General features: G+C 38.1%; 1 protein-coding gene across 1 annotated transcript in view; it reads right to left on the bottom strand.

Annotated features, from left to right (window-relative positions):
* Window positions 1-392: 392 nt before the first annotated feature.
* The window catches only part of MTMR10 (myotubularin related protein 10), a 66,117-nt gene continuing 46,835 nt past the window's right edge, over window positions 393-19,674 (bottom strand). Inside the window, exons 6-16 of the mRNA XM_054041673.1 lie at window positions 17,364-17,454; window positions 13,515-13,674; window positions 12,404-12,491; window positions 12,178-12,266; window positions 10,330-10,460; window positions 9,848-9,917; window positions 9,211-9,281; window positions 8,212-8,381; window positions 5,869-6,039; window positions 4,493-4,675; window positions 393-3,928 (exon numbers count right to left, since the gene is read on the bottom strand). Coding sequence (XP_053897648.1) covers window positions 3,329-3,928; window positions 4,493-4,675; window positions 5,869-6,039; window positions 8,212-8,381; window positions 9,211-9,281; window positions 9,848-9,917; window positions 10,330-10,460; window positions 12,178-12,266; window positions 12,404-12,491; window positions 13,515-13,674; window positions 17,364-17,454 — 1,824 coding nt within the window. The 3' untranslated portion in view covers window positions 393-3,328. The remainder of the gene's footprint in view (window positions 3,929-4,492; window positions 4,676-5,868; window positions 6,040-8,211; window positions 8,382-9,210; window positions 9,282-9,847; window positions 9,918-10,329; window positions 10,461-12,177; window positions 12,267-12,403; window positions 12,492-13,514; window positions 13,675-17,363; window positions 17,455-19,674) is intronic.

Genomic DNA, 19,674 nt, shown 5'->3' on the forward strand with positions numbered 1-19,674 from the left:
ACCTGCATACCCAATATTGAATCAAATTTGCAGCTCATTAGAGGGCTACATATTACATCAGTACATACACTGGGTATTTTCTGTAGTAAGCATAGGGAATCCACAACTCCAGAGATTACTTCCTTCATCTAGGGCAAAACAGTAACAAGAAAGTTCTTTCTTACCTCAATAAGGATGGCAACAAAACAAAGTTACTTCACACCCTCTCTCTGTCTAACCCAAAGTAGGTTATTTGAGCTTGAAAAGGTCACACAAATAATGGCACAACATTCTCAAATCAAGAAAGAAAAAAAAAATAAGATGGGCTACATAGAACAAATACGGCTTTGTAATCTTTCTACAGATTCTTCTACTCCTGCACCATTTTTATTAAATCAGTAAAATAAACAGAATTACAGTGGAAAGGTATGATCTTTTATTAACAGTCTAATTTACTTCACATTCACAACCTCAGTGCCAGGGTTTTGTATTCCTCCTGGCAATTCTACTTTATTCAATAAGTCATCAGCATTAGGCACAAAGCTTTTAGTTTCAATTAAAATGGTCAACTCTGTAACCTGCTGCAGCAACACCATTAGCAATCTATTGCCCAAAGGGATTTAGGAAACCAGTTGTTCAGTCTCTTGTTGGATGTAGATTGACATTTTATCCTTTCCTTAAATAAAAAGATTAGAAATTTTTTGGTTTTAATATATCTTTCCATCTGAGATTAACAGCCAAAACCTTTGATCCCCCAACACACATCATTAAAAGCACAAAGGTGGTTTAATATTAGAGTGGTATTTTACCTGCATGTTTAAAAAAAAAAAATACACACACTCACTTCAGTAGGTTTCTAAATTTGTAGGCATTTCTTTGGTACATGGCAGCAATTCACTGAAAGACATTGCACTACCATGACTTCTGACATCAGCAGTAGCTAAAGGCATTAGAGTTGTTCTTTGACCACATCAATCAGCATTTCATATCTCACTAGGTATGTTCTTAATAGTTACAATCTAGCAAAATAATCGATACAACAGCCTACTATCAACCAAAGCAGTGCATGTGGTTAGAAAACAAATGATATAAAAATAAGCTTGTTTATAGTTTTTCTACTCTTACAAAACACTAATGGTATTAATAGTACCTAATTTTAAAATTGCCAACAAGACTTTAAAGAGATGTGAGCTTGTGTGTAGGGAAGATAGCTGTAGATATGTACTCAGTCCACAGAGCTACTTGCAAGACATAAGGGCCATTAGGTAAGTTCAGAGCAGTTGGTATTGTCAGTAAGGCAGCTTTTTACAGTGGGACATGAATGTATTAAAACAAATATACATTAAAACAAATCCATAGGGGTGATTAGTACTCAGAATCAGACCCTAAGGATGAAACAACAGATTTTTAGAGTAACCTGGATACCACTAACTAGCATAACACACCACTTGTGCTTGCTTAGCCCCCAGATTCTGAAAACTACCCTGTTCTGGTTGGTAAACAGAGATTTAGGCAGTTTTTTTAAAGGCATAGTATTTACCAACAAGAACATCTGTATCATGTAAAATACAGATTATTGTATGAACTGAAAACACAAGCTAGAAATCCTTACACAAGTAGTTCTTGTACTCTTTTTTTAAAGATTAAACAGCCCAAATATTAACACAGTTTTCCCCAAATACTTATTAAAGTAATTTACTCACCAAACTTTGGTAATTCTAAAATGGACTCATATGAGCATTAACCGTTTTAGGAAATCTATTTTACTACTCATACCATAAAAACAGTCAAAGTTGTTTATTAATTTTAATATATGGTACCAAAAATTAGCACACAGGTTGAGGTCTTGTATATCAAGTATCAGGCCCAAGATAACAGAAAAGCCAACCTGTTGTTCCAACAGACTTTGAGTAATTTTTACTTATTCTAGTATATCTCAGCTATTTTGAGGAAGACTTTGCAGAAACCAGACCTTCTTTGGGGGGGTGGTGGGGGGGAATTGGCTACTAGAATATTGTGGCACATTGATTGAAGTGTTCTGCCCAGCTTCAAGTAATGTTTCTTCAACCAAAAAAAATGGGAAAATTCCTAACCAGCTCTTGCCTGCTGCAAAACAAGGTTTTTTTAAAAGCTGTTTGGCAAAAAATGATTTCTCATTTTTCAATCTGCTTTATCTTTAAATTTGGTGGGAAAAACTTCAGAAATACTTTAAAAAAAAATAGATTGTGTAAGGAAGCCAAAAGAATACATCCCTAACTAATCTGTAGTTAGTTCAGTTGTGTCAAGGGGCGGGGGGAGAGAGGACTTTCCCAGCACAACCTCCACTCCTATAAATGGACACATAAGAAACAAAGTTTTAGGAGTGGTAAGGTTCTTTATTTTCTGGGACTGACAGGAAATCAGTCTTGTTTTAGTCTAGAGAAAATTTCCCTGCTAATTTGCATATTGTCATTTAAGGTTTCTGCTGTTCAGAAGGCTAATTGGCTTTTTGGTGATTTCCAGAGTTTGTTTTATGAATTAAATTATGTTTACATTAGTGGGCAGTTCATTAACCTATTGAAAGACATATGTTTCATGGTGCGTTAGACACATCTTACTAATATTTCATTCCAATTAAAGGCACTTCTAAGGCTACAATATTATTCTCTACAGTGAACATTTTAAGGTTAACAGTGCATATTGTCCTGAAGTCAGTTCCTGTGAACTAAATGCAAGCTCATGACATTGAACAAAAATTGAATAGCCTCTCTAAAGGGTAACTGAAAACAAAAACCAGTACACACTGCACCAATGCAACATACACTAAGTAAACCAAGTCACAGAAAGATAGTATGGAAGCATATAAATGTGTCCTTACTACACGTGTACTGTGACAAAGTAGTTTGTTCCCAGATTTCTACAACTGCCAGTCAATATGGCTACATTAATGCAAAATGTCCTTGATGTTTGTTTTCACCAATCTGATTTGCTAATCTGTGTTGACATAAAAGATTAGCTTCAGTCAACAGTTGGGAAAACAGACATTGCAAACAAAAAGAAAACCTGATTAGTGACCACACCCAACCTTTGCATTAGTGAGTGAAATCGCTGATCTTACATAATAAGCCAGACCTAGAAAACACAGAAGAAATCATCAGAAACCAGACAAGAAGTTTACATGACAACTACTGAAAACAAAATTGTGCGATTTGAAGCATGATTTGCTTTGCTTTTAAATATTTGTGCAAAACGTATGTAATATTTGTAAATAAAATTATTACAGCTTCAGATGCCGCAGTTAGCAGTGTTAACTTAAGAGAAGACACAATGGTCTGTGATTTCCCCCCATATGTTTAAGCATCACAATATCTTAGTCCTCATTTGCAAGTGTCTCAGTGGACAGCCAGATTTTGGCACCACTTAAAAATTTACTTAAGGGTGTTCCCAGAATGCTCCGTCTGCATAAGTTCCCTATTGGAGAAAATGGGAATGAGGAGGAGAGAAAATCTGGGGTCCCTGCATTGTCATTTAAACCATTTGCTCTGAAGTACATCCTGCTTTGATCCAGTTCTGAACAGTTCGCTTGCAAAGAAGAGCTGCTTTTGTACTGCCGAAGACTCTGGTTTAGCATGTCTACTTGGTCTGTCAGCACAGAGATTTTATGGAAGGCAGTGATGAAGCCACCATTGTTAATTTGGGCCTCAGGAACCCAGCGGAAGTAACAAAGTTTCCACAGTTTTATGTGTGTTCCAGACAGACGGGGTAGAATTACACCATGCAAGTCGACAGGCTTTGAGAACCATTCTCTGAAATACTGCTCCATGCTATTGGTCTGGCTACCCATCTGCTGAAGAAAGTCTGGTTTCAGTTTTAGTATCAGTGAATTTCTTCTTGGAAGAAACTCTTGCTCGTTGATGATCCCATTCTTTAACGATGGGGGGATTCCTCTCAGTGTTGAGCTGTAGTTTTTCTGCAGAAAAAGATATGAAATAAACATGGTTAATTTTCCTCAGATTTAGTCTGCTACAGCTGGCGGTGTTCATGTGTGCCTACAATTCTCCACTGGGGGACTAGAAGTGAGGCATCCCTTCACAGCCATAGTAAAGTTGTGAGTCTAATCACTGGGGTGGCTTTCATGGCAAATAATTTGACTGTTCATGACCTAATAAAATAATTGTAAATAAATTTTAACTGAATTCTACAATATTGAACAATGGAAACAAATCAGTAGTCTATGAAAAAAAAACTAAGGATCTATGAAATAATATGGAAAACAGTGTTAATCCAAAGCACCCTTATATCACACAATAGCTGCAGTGATGCAGTAAGTCTCTTGTGTCAGCAGTAAGCACAAGCATACCAGAGAATGCACTGAAAGCCATATGGTGCAACACTTGAGAGCTGTACCTCTAGAGAAATTCGTTTTTAATGAATTATCTATAGGCTGGGACATCAAGCAATAATGGCATTGTAACTAAGCTGCTAAAAGAAGAAGTCCATTGGCAGAAGTTTGATTTCAACGTAATTCTGTTACCTTTGTTCGTTTAAAACTTTTCACAGACCCATTCTGTACACATGGTGCACTCTTTCCAATATACCAGGGGTTGTGAAAAAGCATGCGATCTCTTGTTGCAAACTGAAGAGACCAGTCCCAAACGGAAGGAAATTTTAGGCCTTTTTCATCACCCAACTGGATGTTTTTGCTTATAGCGAATTCCTGCAAGAAGAAATATTCAGACATATTAAAAACAAACTAATTTAATTACTTACAAATCTAATTATTGCATGTAGCTCAGAGAGCAGGGGGCATGGCTTACAGCGTGGGTGGCTGTAGACCAAATGTCAAAGTATATAGGGCAACCAAGGTGACCACTGCAGGAGGACAAACAAATCCTGGTTTTTACTTGTTAAGTGGGTGGCAATGCTTGGACACAGCTAATGTTTAGTTGATGATAAACGTTAAATAGGGAAATGTGGTTATTTCCTTTTAAAAATGAAATTTCTAAGCTTTTATTTCTATGCTAACTTATGTGTTTGAGAAAACAATGGGGGAGGAGGGCACTGAGAACACACTGGTAAATATTTACAATCTTAATTCTAGGTTAAAGAATTTTGTTTTTGTGTTGGTGTATATTAGAATTTACTTGCACTGTTCTAAGAGTCATTGATTCTTTAAGCAAAGTAAATTGTAGAAGAGTGGTCTGATAAACATTTAGGTCTCCTGGTTTTTGTCCTACCCTGGGAGATGCATGTGACAAACTGTTCTTTACCCTGCATGCAGTGTATACAAGTCACCCATTTTTGTGTGTGCTTGCTTTGAAGGTTGGAATTTTTTTAGATATCGATCAGAGGTCCTTTTTAGGTTTAAGCACTGCTTTTCTCTCTCTTTCTGTATAAATAGTACTTGATCACTATTACTCAGACTTTTAGCATTCTTTTTATAAAGCTGTCATTGGGTATTTTAAAATCATTATGTGGCCATGTCACAAGAGATTTCAAAGTTTGTCTGTAGCTTTAGATACCATCCAAGTCACTGTCTATCATGCAGATGAAAGGAAGCTGCATACTAATCCCACTTGCAAGTATGCAGCACTCTTATGGAGTACAGATGAAGGAAACGATGAAGCACTTGTTAATAATGCTATTTTAGAAATAAGGTAAGTAGAGTTCCCCCCCCCCCCCCCCCCCAGACCGTTTCCATTTTCAGTATACGCAAAGAGCATTGCAGGGACAATCTGATGAACACTCATCGTGCACTGAATATTTTTGCTCATGTTGCAAATGTGACATCATTTTGCAAAAGTGAATAAATGCCATTTAGTTTAGATTGTGGTTTTTTCCCCCCCCGCGAAAGACTCAGGCCTAAGATCAATTATTTTAAAGGTAAGGGTAACACTTCTTCATACTCACAGTGCTCTGCTTTACTCGCTGGTGAGGACAGTTGAAAAGGAAGGTGCCAAACAATGAGATCCGTGTACTATCATACAATATGGTCAAATATGTTTCAGAAAACTCAAAGGCCGATGGATATTGTTCTAGCAGTTGCCAAATCGAGTCCAGAAACATCAAGAACAAGGGAGACTTGAGAATAAATGGACAGTAATTAGAAGTAACATAACCTTTGCCAAAACCTTACCAACTTGTTACCCCCAACATCCTCATTAGGGTACCTAACAACAAATTTAGTATGCTCCTCATAGGGAAGGGAAGTTTGTAGCTAAACAGAAATCACATAGAATCTATAACACAAATACCCAATACCCAAGTTTGGGATTTTCACCCTCACGATGATAGAATATGTGATTATATGAATCGGATAACTCAGGAAACTGTAGTAACAAAGTGACAGAACGGGTTGATTTCATGTGTTGCCCAACAACTGTAAGTCGTACAAAGGAATTATAGTGTCAACATCATCTCCAGACTTAAATACCAAATTTTGTGAGGGGGGAGGGGGAAGAAGGGGAAGAAGAGTAAATATTTTGAAGACTACATTTTTCTCAGTCTGTGTTCTCATTCAAACACAGATTTAAATTGTTACTTGTACAATCAGAAAACCTCTCTGTAACAAAACCTCAGGAAGACTGTGACCTGTAAATTATAGTACTTGGAAAGGGGAGGTCTCTTTCCAGCCACATTTAGAATCATTGTGTCTATTTTCATAACAATTCAGTTGAAGTTTAGCTTACAAAACAAATGACCCATCTTTGCTGAACTATGAAAGAAGAAAAGATGGTTGGTTTCTTTTTAAATTTAAAATGTGCTCTGAAGCCATAAATTAATACTGGAATTTGCTCAGAGCAGCCACTCCAAATCTTGGTAATAACGGTCTGGGTTGTGGGGTTGCAGATAAATTAAGATGAGCTTAATGATATCTGGAGTAGTTTAAACTAACTGAATACCTATTTTTTGCTATTCTTCCTTGGTTTTGGGCTCAGTGCAGGAACCACCTGGTAAAACTGTATGATCTGTGCTATTCAAAAGTGAACTAGATGATCATAAATGGCCCTTTCTGGCATTAAAACCATTGATTCTATGGGTCGTAAAAAATGTTAATTTCCATTAAAAAACTTTAATGAGGTTGAAATATACTACAGAAAGAAAAAACCCACTGGATGCAGCTGCTAAGGCGGAGAGGAAATTCCAAGAGGCGTTTATATACATTTTTTCAGCTTTAGCAATATTTTATTTAACTTTTTCCTTTCAGATATTTCCTAACTTTTTTTTGCTGAGTGAACCAAGATTCATCTAAAAAGAACATCTCAGTGGATCATGATTACAAAACACCCTTGCTCCAAATACAGTAATCCTATGCATGACAAAGTATTGGGAAAGTAATGAATGTTTTCTGTCTATAGTGCAATGAGTGTCTGGAAAGAAGTTAACTGTGCTGTCGCTTTCTGCTCTTTATTTTTTCAACCTCTCGCAATCTCATCTACTCTTCTCTCCCATTTTCCAGAGCCTGGGTTGTCTTTTTTCCTATTCTTTTGCCTAACTGAATTATTTCCTTTGCTCCTAGACATGTTTGCTGCTGGTGCATGGCAGCTCTATTCCTGCTAGTGGCTCCAATCCCTGAGGGGGTTTTCTTTTTATTCTCCTTGAGTGCCGCCCCAAGAGACACTGTTAGGCTGGCTCCCCCTTGTTTCCAGCTGATTTTACAGGCCTCCAGTCTCTTTGTTGCAGTGTAGCGCCTGGAATACCGTAGAAGTGTCTGAAAACCACCAAAGCCAGGTACCATGTCGCCATCCACCAATTCGTGAACCACCACCAAGTGAGCCATAGATTGCAATTTGAAAATTGCAGAACAGACTATATACTTTGCTTCACATGCTTCTTTATCAGATGGATATTTTGATAACTGCTGACGCATACTGGTTTGACTTTGTATGTAAAAAGGGGGGTGAGGAAATGAACAGGTGCTGTAGAAAAGAGGCTCCTGAGATCCTTGCTGGGTCAAAGTCTTGGGACCCAATGGTTTAATTATTGTAAAACATGGGATAAGACAGAATAAGCCTTTTCAAGTCTAACATGATCAACAGTGACATTTGATTTCACCAAGTGTATTAATGATTCTTATACAATAGTTGAGGATAAAAAGGAGATTCATCTGATTAATGATTATTCTTTTTTTATACATTAGCTTCCTATCTTTAGAAAGTATTGAAAAATTTCATATTAAAATTTTGGACATTAGCTTATGGGGTCAAGTCATTTCACTGCATGCAAGTGATCTAGCTATCAAAACATAATTACCTCTTTGTCAGCTCTTTTTAAGTGGTTACACCTATCTAGAAACTGATATCCTGCCATGACCCATTCCTTCTGTATCAGGCTCTGAAATCCAACAATTGTCCGAAAATAGGGATCCAGCATTACTTGAATGAGGGAGGCTACGAAACAGCTCAGGTCCCGTCCTTCGTCCTCTGTGGAAAACATTAACAGCATTTGAATATGTATATGTGTATATAATTAAAGAGTTCAGAGGGCAGAAATTGGTAAGTTGGATTGGTGTTCTCCTTCTAGTGTATTTTGAAATTCATTATCTCGAGACTGTTGTGTTTCAATATAGTCAGAAACTTTATCTCAGTGAACCTCACACTATAGTTAAGATTCCCAACTATATACAGTACTGATATGTGAATAACCCTTACTCAAGAATAACCTGCTATGTGTTTGTCCAAAAAATCAGATGCCTACCATTTGAGATGGGCTGAAATGGAGGGAATCCAAATTAATGGAGAGCTTCCAAACTCTCTTTTTGACCTAGAGGTAGTCTGAATTGGTATGGAGTACTATTTTAAATACCATTTCTGGCATTACTACCTCCAGAAGGAATTTTAGAGTCAGTGAATCAACACTGCCCGACACTGAAGTAATTCTTAGAAGTAGCACATGATCTGGGGAATGACCAAGACAACATCACATGCCAAGATAATGTAGCTAGAGTTGACAAACATTCTGATCTACAAACTCACTGGTCTACAGTTTTGATCTGATCACATCAAATGTGCATTATCAGACAAAAAGAAAGGGAGGAGGGGAAGGGGAATATTACCAGATACTATTGGCTCTGTTACAATCCAGGTACAGTCAACTATAGGGAGGGAATTTTATTAAATGAAAATATTTTAAATCATTGCCTTTCAACACTTCAGTAAAGTATACAGATCACAAATGTAGTTTACCAAACCACGCTTTAACATTCCAACCTACCAATCATGACAATTACAACATGCTATACAATTATATTACCTTGCAGAACTACTGAGACATGCTTACTGTCCAGCATATATACAAGTTCAGCAGAATGCTTAAGGAATGATCTAGGCAAAAAGAAAAAGTGGTTTAATTTAACAATTAAGACTACAGATATTGCACATTTTCTAAGAAATGAGGACAGGATTTTCAAAAATACTTAAGGGGTTTAGAAGCACACATGCCAGTGACTTTCATTGGGATCTATGCTCCTAAGTCACTTATGCACTTTTGAAAATCTCATCCCAAATCTTATATATACTCAAGTAATATAAAAATCTCAACTGTTTCCAACAGGATTGTAGTACCACAGAAATACCTCTTAATTGTACATTTGTCCTGGTGCCCATTATTGTCCTGATCTTGCAAAGATTTGTGTGTGTGCTTGGTTTTTAGCATACAAGTCCCACTGAAGTAGTTAAAGTTAAGCATTCACTTATGTCTTTTCAGGATTCAGGTGAACACAGACACAGAACGTTTAAGTGTGTAAACCTTGAGAATCCCTGTATATTTATCTCATTCATTTTACCAAAGACAAATCCCATCTGTATTTGTTTTATTGCATATTTACATTGGTGAAAAATTAAGGACACATTATTAATGATTACTTTCTAGTCATAACATCTGTACGTACCTGACATACTCTAGCCAACGAGTATTTTCCAGTGAGGATAACCATTTTTCTTCTGTTTCTTCAAAAGGTTCTGCAGCAAGAAGAGTAGGAATGTCTGGGTACATTTTTAAATAGACATTTACTTAAGCTAGTTTTGTTACCCTTAGCTATGCTGCCCATAAATTTTCCACAAGCCTTTAAATCTGCAGTTGAAGGCACTTAGTACACCATCCCTCAGAAAAGTACACAGACTATTTTATGTGCTTATCTCATGCTCGATTATACCTTAGGTCTCAAAGAGGAGTAAGAGAATGTAGATCTACAGAAGCTATATTATAATATACACACATGAACGCACTTTATATAGAATTTCAATTCCAGGTAAGTTAGTTGCTTCCTAACAAAGTTTGACACATTGCTTTCTTGAAACCATATCCCCCAATGCCTCAAAAACAAACAAACAAAAACCCCACCACCAGAAGACTAATGATATTGTGACCTACCATTAACGCATAACTGTTTAAGTTTGATAAATGCAGCCTGGATTTCCTGGATATTAGGCAGACACTTGTCCAAATCTGATTTATGAACGTCACTTCTCTGTGGATGACTTCGAGTTATTGCATTACAAATCCTAACAAAAAAACCCCAAAACTGTATTATTGGACATGGAGGAAAGCTTTTCAAATTAAGTTCTTTTAGAATACAGGGAAGTGCAAGCAACTGAAAGCACTTAAAAACAGGTGCCCAGTTTCCTTTTTTTTTTTTATTATTAAGGTTTTCCTTGTAGTTACAAAGGCAGCTATCTTACATAGCAAAGCTATTTGCTCAAACAGCAAAATGGAAGAGTACAAGCATCTGATTAGCATTCAGCTATAATACACGTCATGCATTTTTGGTCATATGGAATGCTATGTGGAGGCAGAATTGTTAACACACATTTCAGAAACATTCAGTTCCCATTATTGTTGAGACATGAGCTAAATTAATTTGAAAATTTGAAAACAGTACATTGTTAAAGAGCTATAAGGAACAGCTATCATAGACAGAAGTGGTAAGCAACAAAGCCTTTAGGTGGTATTCAACTAGGTGGTATTTCTTGTAATATATTCCAGTGTATATAAGGCGAGACCTGGCCTAGTGATCTGTGAACAGGACTGGAAGCCTAAACTCCTCAGTTTAATCCTGGTTCTGGCACCAGCTTTCTCTACAGCCTTGAGAAAGTTACATAACCTATAACCTAATTTTACAGTCAGGGAAACTGAAGCAAATAACATAAGCATTAGGTAATGTTGAAGATGAAAAGCTATGATTCAAGTATTATGTCTATCACTAGACCACCAAAACCCCAACATGTGAAGTAAAAGTTTGAGGGACATTGTATCTCAATTACGAAAGCTAAATAACTGATGATCTATAGTCAATTTTCAGTGTTCAATAGCTCTGAAAATAGCTATGATACAAAAGCAGCATATAAAAGTGTATGCCAATAGAGACGCGGACTAGAGGCCCAACTCTGCTTTTTATTTAAATGTCTGGTTTTGTTTTTCCATGTATATTGAGACAAATTTTATAATCAAGGTTAATAAAAATACACTAACAGTTGCAACAGAAGGTCTACAAAGTCTTCCAACAAATTAAAACACAGACCAAAAAAAAAAAAACCCAAACAAATACCCAACCCACATCTTGCAAGCCGGTGTGAATTTCTGCAAGGTACTAAGGGCTAGATTCACAGAAAGACTTAGGTGCCTAACTATCACTTTAGGCACCTAAATCCCAGAATCAGGTCCCACTAGGATTCAAAAAACCCTGCTCGGCTGACTACACTCGCTCGGCCACTAAATTTTTGCAGTCAAAGCTATCTTAGCACTTAGGTTTCTGCTTCTGAGTGTGGCACTGTAGCCCCATGCCTGGTATCTGGATATCTAAGGCCTAGAACGATGCAAAAACTAGGGAAATACAGGATTTCCTCCACCTACCCACTCTGTGTGGCCTGATCTGGCAAGGGTGCTCACAGATCACCTACCACACTGGGTGCCTATCGATGAGCTTTCTCAAAATGGTGGGGGGAGGGGTTAAGGAGGAGGAGGAGCTCCCTCAACTTTTAGCTCAATGGTTGGGGTACACACATGGGATGTGGGAGACCTTCAGTTCAAGTGCCTCCTCCACCTGAGAGAGAGAAGGGATTTGAACTCGAATCTGCAACGCTTATGTGAGTGGGCTATAGGATATTCTGATTTGGGGCTCCCTCATCGCAAGTATGAAGTATAGCTAAGTATCCCATACAGGCACTATTTGCCTCATATTATACATGTCTGGTTAAGAAATTATTCTAGGTTATTGTTTACCTTTGATCTATTTTTCTTTGTTGCAATACATCTTTAATGTTGGCCATTCTCACAAGAGCACTCCCATTAGAGTGATTCCAGCACCAAAGCTAACAGAAAAAGATAATTTGTTAGTATTGCCTGACAGCATGAGTATCTACATACAATATACAAAACATGTTCACTCATACACATCACTGTCATGAACATGAACAGTGATCAGCAACAGAATAAAGATCACACTTACGGGCATTCGTCTTCCAATAAAAGAGTAAGAATAGAGCTTTAGATCTTGATCTGCTAAGGAAGATGGGACTACAAAGTATTCCGGAAGGCTTGGGGGGAAAAAATACAACACAGATAAGTCATTTTTCTTTCACGTGTTTTATCTATTTTTCTGGAAATAAAAAGGATACAATCTAGAAGACATTACAAGGTGTGTTCGTGCATAATAACCCGTGCCACAAAATGACAATCCAAGTTATACAGGCTATAATTTTATCACAGTATAGCGATAGCAATGCTGACTGCATGTGCCTAGTGAGTCACTCATGATACTAGCACTTCTGGTATTATCGTGGATGGGCCACTCACTCTTAGGTCCCACCACTGCAACTGCTTGGATACTAGGAGGAAAAATAAAACATACAACCTTTGCACTCCATCCTTAGCTGCAGCAGTGGATGTGTTGGGGGAAAGGGCAAAGAGGGACATACTTCTCCCCACCTCCAACCAAAACATCTAAAAGCATGCCAAAAAAAATCTGGCCCAAACAGGAAGTCAAATCCACAGTACCACTTGCTGCATTGGTAGTTTACCAGTCTTAGTGCTGTTGTGCACCAGCCCCGGATGGAGACCAAAAAAGAGCCACTGAGATAAATGAGTGTGTACAGAAGCACTTTAGCAGCAGTCAGTCAGTGCTGGTCAAACTGATCACATTATTTTACTCATTTCCTGTTATAAAACTTCAAATCTTGCTAATATTTCTTTTACAGGCATGCACATCTGTGTTAATTTAACCAATAATAACTGTTTGTACCGGAAGGATAAAAACTATGAAGAATACAGTAAAAACAAACCTTGATTTTTTTTTCTGTCACTTAATTTGATATGAATATATTAGTTAGCTATGGGATCCACAAGATAGTAAAGTTGCTTTAACTCTGGTGGCATATCTTCAAGGAGACTGCCTTAGATACCTTTGTAAAGATTCAGAATTTTCTATAAAACACTCATCTCTCATCAGAATACAGCTGTTTTTTTCCTAAAAGTATCTGATCTCTCCCACAGCTACTAGAGCACCAGAGTGATGCCAGAGTCAAATCAGCTTGTTTTTTTCATTTTTTCTTTAAACTTACCAAGTAGATATCATGTAACCTTCATTGACTGAACAAACTCTCCATCCTGATGCGCCTGTTCTTTTGATTTCTCTATCCCAATCAGAATAAGTTTCAAATAAAGGAGTCTGTTGACCGCTGCTGCTGCCCCCGCCTCCTGGGTCTATTCCATTTACTGTTGCTAGGAAAGGGAAAATAATCAATGCAAGATTTTTAAAATCATCCCTTTCAGCTCTTTGTCATGCAAATAGCTATAGTGCTATCTCTTCCCACACAAAGGTAGGTGAGTCTCTCTATTAAAAGGGGTGTTGCCACTTGCAAGATTAACAAGTAGTGGTGCTGTTTGGCAATATGCAAGAGTGACAAGTGTATCTTTCCTTCTGTTTCAACAGACCGAGCAGTGAAAAACTGTGCTGTGTCAGTTTCTGCAAAACAGAGGTTAAGGGATAATGGAAATTGGAAACAAAAGTGTCACATTAACTCATGAGGTCTCCCTCTAAAACATGTCAAAACCACACCCATACAATATTTAACAGCTATAATACTTTACTCTTTTTTTAAAAGAGGGAATTCTATGTTAAAAGTTAGAAGTTCGTTATTCTTGTAGCTCAGTTACCATCTGCCACTAAAAGTAAAGATTCAGAGCACAGATCAGCTATTATTGAGTCCTAACCCTTCCAAGTCAGGGCTGCCTTGTTTTCCTTTCCACTGTTTCAACAGTTTTTCTTCAGGGGTTGCTTTCTAGGCAAGCTATTACTTTCAGACAGGAAAGATGTGGAAGAGGCTGTTGATTACTTTTTGGTGTTAACACAAAGACTAGGGTAAACATTGTTTAAGTCTTACTAACCTATCACAATAAATTACTCATCCTAATGGGTGTTATGTAGAACAGCCTTGGTTCTACAGGCTAGAATGTTATAGCATGATACTCAGTTAAATTCAGCTGCTCTCTCCTTATATGACAAGAAGGTGGACCATGCTCAGTGGAATTACGTTTTGTTTCTTGAAACTTTGAGTTAAATTTGATTTTAGTTGTAAACGAATGACACAAATTTAGCCCCAGTTTTATAATCTAATCCATATGTGCAGCCTCTTTTGCCTATAATGGGAGTCTGCAAGGGCATAAGGATCTGTCCAAGCAGATCAGACTGCAGGATTATGGCTATATCATTGCCCCGTAAGTCTTTGCCTGCTGTTTATACATCAACAATTTAATCTTTTCAGTGGTACTGAAGCACTCGCTCTTTTTATGCTTTCCAAAAGAAGCCTATGCCAAAAATCAAGATAGAAGTAGTAGTAATGCTCCTAAAGGCTATTCAATTAACACCCAGTATACAGTTATTTAAATAGGCCAAAGCTTTAATCCTCTACCAATTCTCTGATTATCTACGTATACACGAATTTCTAGAATGGCAATCACCATGGTATCTTTTATGTAAAATAAATAGGTTGGGGGAGGGAGAATTGAGATTACACCCCTGAACAAATGGCATCTCAAAAGCTAATTTGATGGTTTCTTTTTTGTTGGTTTCCAGATGGCTTAAAGAAATTTAAATTAGAATTTAACATGAAAAAAGTTATGTTCAAGAATTCATACTAAAACAGTCCTTTTAAATTTCTCTCACTGCCATAAAAATAATGCTGATGCCCAGATCATTTGTTTATGCTTCTTTTTATTTCCTAATGTTTTATAAAATAAATAGGACATGGACAAGTTCCTGCAGATCTGGTCAAATTTTGAGACTAGGTCATAAGTTAAAAATAATTTGATAACCTCGTCCTATCATCATCTGTGCATATCACAAAAATCATCACATAGCTTGGTACCAGTAGTGATAGTCTCTGTCCAGTAGGCCCAGAAGTGGAACAGCAGGACATGCTGCAGGCTGGGCACTGATGCACACTGACAAAACCCTGCAAGGAAGCTTACCAAAATGTCAAGCCAGTTCTATTAGTCCCATATTTAAAAAGCTCTATATTCACCCACACATTAAAAGACAAAACATAAAACATTAAGAATCCTGCAAAAGATTTGGAACCAGATTTCAAAGGCAATTAGGTGCCTAGAGATGCAGATATAGGCAGTTAGTGGGATTTTCAAAAGTGTCTGAGCAGGTTAGGTGCCCAACTCCCAATAAATTTAAGAATCTGTCCCTTTGCTCACAATATTATTTTTTTGGAGCGGGGGGAGTAAAGGGATCAGGAGGGGATCGGGAGAACTTCAACTTTTACTTGAAATCAGAACAGTGAAATATATATGCATGCAGTAATTCCCCCTGCCCCCCTTCATGATTAAAACTCCAGTAGTTTCAGGGCAGGTGAGAAAAAAAGCTCAACTGTGTGATTTTTGTGTTGTCTTTTCACAGTGGGAAATACTAATATTATTAATCCATGTGGTAAAAATGCACTGAGAAGAAAACACAATGCAATATGACCCATATGTTGTTCTTCTGTGCAAAAGCACAGAGTAGGGGAAGAAATAATGGACAAACACTGCAGCTTCCATTTTCTACGGGACAGGCAGGGGTGCAGAGTGGGTAGAATGCAGTACTGGAAAAGTGACCAGAGGACTAGGGAATCCCAGCCATGATCACCACAGAGCATGCCTCACTGTACAGTGGGACTTCCCCCTCTGAAATGCTCTTCAGCCCCCCTATTCCAAGCCACTGCCATGCAGCAACACCACTAGCTTCACGGTCACTGGTTCACTGTAACTCTACAGGGGCAACATTAGCACACTGCTTATTTTACCCACTTTGTGTAGCTCTGCCACTGGCCCTTTTCCTTTCCCATGTGGCATATGGATATTTCCTGGAGGGGATAAAGGTGGCTCTAAGGAGGTTGTGGTGGACTCCCCCTCTCCACTTCCCAGCTGGGGTTTTCTCTGCAAGTTTGCTAACTAGGGCACTATGCAGCTGGAGGAAGGATGTGGACCTTAATTAAGCCCCTTTTTATAGAACTGCCCATTTTCAAATTTCTGCAACTTGCACCTGTAACATATGAAACTCTCCCTGTGCACACACACGGGGCTTGTGCAGCATATACAGAAATGAGCAAACACTTCTTTTAAGCATGTTTGAAAATTTGGATCTGTAATTTCATGACATCCATTCAGTTTCTGTAGTAGTAGATCATTTGTTTCTAATGCAAATGGCAGAGTAAATAAAATGGTCAATGCTACTGAATCACATCTACAGCACTTTCCATATTTGCAGGCTTACTGTGATGGAATTTGTAGCTTTTAGCTGTGTATTGGCTGGGGAGCACTAGCAATGACCTTGCAGTGTTACACTAGAAATCAAGTTCCAAAGGCATCTTTTCCAAGCTTACCTAACTGACAAGATTCAATTGGAGACTGGCCTTGAGCAGAGAGGGTGTGCTCCAACTCAGCAGGGGTGGTGGAAGATTTGAGTGGGAGGTTATACCTAGTAAGCCTCTAGGAAAGGAGGTATGGAGTCCCAAGTTGCAAAAATCCTCCTGCAATACCACCAGAAGAGACACTTATTCCCAAGAGAAGGGCAGGTAAACAAACCTGCCTGAACGGGGATTATCTAGGTGTCCAGGGTATCAATATAGACACACACCAGAAGGATTTAAGGATGGAATGAGAGATAATGGTACTCATGCTGGTATGGATAGTTTTGTTTTGGATAAAGATAAGATGGTTTTGGTTTTGATAATGAATTACCATCACACTGATTAATTTAGATACAGAAATTAGGGGGCTCAGGTGCAGCCTGTAAACCAATTTAAGTGACCTTCCAGAGCAAACTTCAAAACACTCTTGCCATTGCTTTTGGCTAAAAGTAGCTAGCCTTACTAGAACACATGCACATATTACAGAATAGAAAAAAACATTTACATGGTTACCTGGATTATGATATTTTTTCCCAACATATTCAAATGCAAAGAGGAGCTGGAGATCTGTTGGCTGGGAATAATGTGCTACTGCAAGGCACACCTAGGAAAAAATAATGTTGTTGTTACTGTTCAGCATTATTGAATATAAATGTACTTTAGTGTAAGAATCAAAACTGTATATATAAAAAAGGAGTGATTACCAGGAATTATGGCACTGTAAGAATATAACAAAAGACTGAAATTAAAAAATGGTCTGATGTAACATTGCCAGATTTGACTAGAGAGAAGGACTTATGATATTTTTGATATTTGGTTAAATTGGTTAATATTTGCTGGAAAAGTGTCAGAGCAGTCAAGATAGGTGAATTTTTGACCTTACATAAAGAGTGACTTTTGCAGTTATTATTGATAGACTGATTTAACTAACAGAATTTATAATATAGACAGTAACATACAGGCAGGGGATGTGAGCTACTAAGCTGGTGTGTAGGTGTCTATGTACAAACAGGAGGGGAATAGATAGAGAAAAGAGCACAATGGGGCTCCATTCTCGGTTGGTCCTTAGGCACTACCATAACCATCACAAATAAAAAGTAAAAATAAAAAAGTCTTGCATTTTAGAGCCCAACCCTCACATTATTTCTTGAAACAGCAGCCTCCCATTTTTACCTCCAAGGCTTGCAGCAAAATAAATCCCATTTACTGATGCACGGGACAGACGGCTCCAAGACTTTTGGAGTCGAAGTAAAGGGATTATCTAGGAATAAGGAATGGCCAAATCTCCATTATGATACAGGTGCTCTTCTCCCTTATAATTAATTATTATTATAATAATATGGAGATACACCTCTCCCGATATAATGCGACCCGATAGAACATGAATTTGGATAGAACGCAGTAAAGCAGCACTCCAGGGGGGGCGGGGCTGCGTGCTCCGGCGGATCAAAGCGAGTTCAATATAACGCGGTTTCACCTATAATGCGGTAAGATTTTTTGGCTCCCGAGGACAGCATTATATCAGGGTAGAGATGTATACCTATCTCATAGAACTGGAAGGGACCTTGAAAAGTCATTGAGTCCAGTCCCCTCCCTTCACAGCAGGACCAAGTACCATCCTGGACAGATTTTTGCCCCAGATCCCTAAATGGCCCCCTCAAGGATTGAACTCACAACCCTGGGTTTAGCAGGCCAATGCTCAAACCACTGAGCTATCCCTCCCCCTCAATCAATAGTCACTTCTGCCTTTTTTTTCAAAGGGACTTAGTACCTCTAGCTTCCCATCAACTTACAATTTCAACCCCTCTGAAAAATCAAAATATTGCATTGTTTTGACCAGGCATGAGGATTTACAATTAGTTAGATATATCAGTAAGTTGTGTCTTCTCCATTCCCTGAATAGTCTTGAAAATGCAATGTGAGCCAAATATCAGCTTGATGATAACTTTGTGTCTTGCCCTTGGAAATTCTGCCTCTAGCTGACTGGTATTTAGTCCGCCAAGGAAACACCTGCTTACCATATAAGAATGCCTGAACTCAGCAAGTTCCAACAGCTCTTCTAAGAATGATACAGTGATCAGAGTATACCAGGCTGAGTCACTTGCCCTACCCTAAGATGGGCACTGCTGCAGAGCATCAAAATTGTAGAACAATTATGTCTTCATCACCGCAGCATAAAAAGTTGTTTCTACAGCATCAGAAATTAATGTGACAGAAGACAGGCTTACTCAGTAAGGCTACACACTATGCAAAGCACAGGGTCAGAATTAGGACCTGATCCTGCAAACACAAGTATTTGTATTTGCACTTGAATAGCGCCAATGAACCCAAGATGAATTCTCACATGAATAAAGTTAAGTGTCCTAAGTATTCCAGGAGCAGGCCCTAAATTTCAATTATAATTTAGCTCTGTCATTCTTTATCTGCAAAACTGGGTAATCATCATAGAAAAACAAATTGTTTTCCTTCTGACCAGAATGGACAGAAGGAAACAGTAAGGGCCAAATCTCAGGAACGGAGCAAAGCCCCCATAAACTTCCGAGCAAGGCTCTTTTCATACCCCCATGCTCGAAGTGGGACTCATTTTAAAGGCTTTATGTTTGCCTTCTTCCTCGTCTCCAAATAAATGCTCAAACTTTGCTGTTTTACTAAAATATGCCTCCTTCACCTCCAAAGGAAGTATCTGAGGAAAGTGAAGTCATTTTACTATACATTAAATCTACTCCAAAAGTCTAGCTTCAGGAAATTCCACCTGTCAAAGTTATTAAACATCTCACTAGAGATTTATTTATTAAAAACTACTTTGCTCTGCAAGGAGCTGTTG

This window comes from Malaclemys terrapin, chromosome 10, assembly GCF_027887155.1.
Source record: "Malaclemys terrapin pileata isolate rMalTer1 chromosome 10, rMalTer1.hap1, whole genome shotgun sequence".
Classification (NCBI taxonomy): Eukaryota; Metazoa; Chordata; order Testudines; family Emydidae; genus Malaclemys; species Malaclemys terrapin.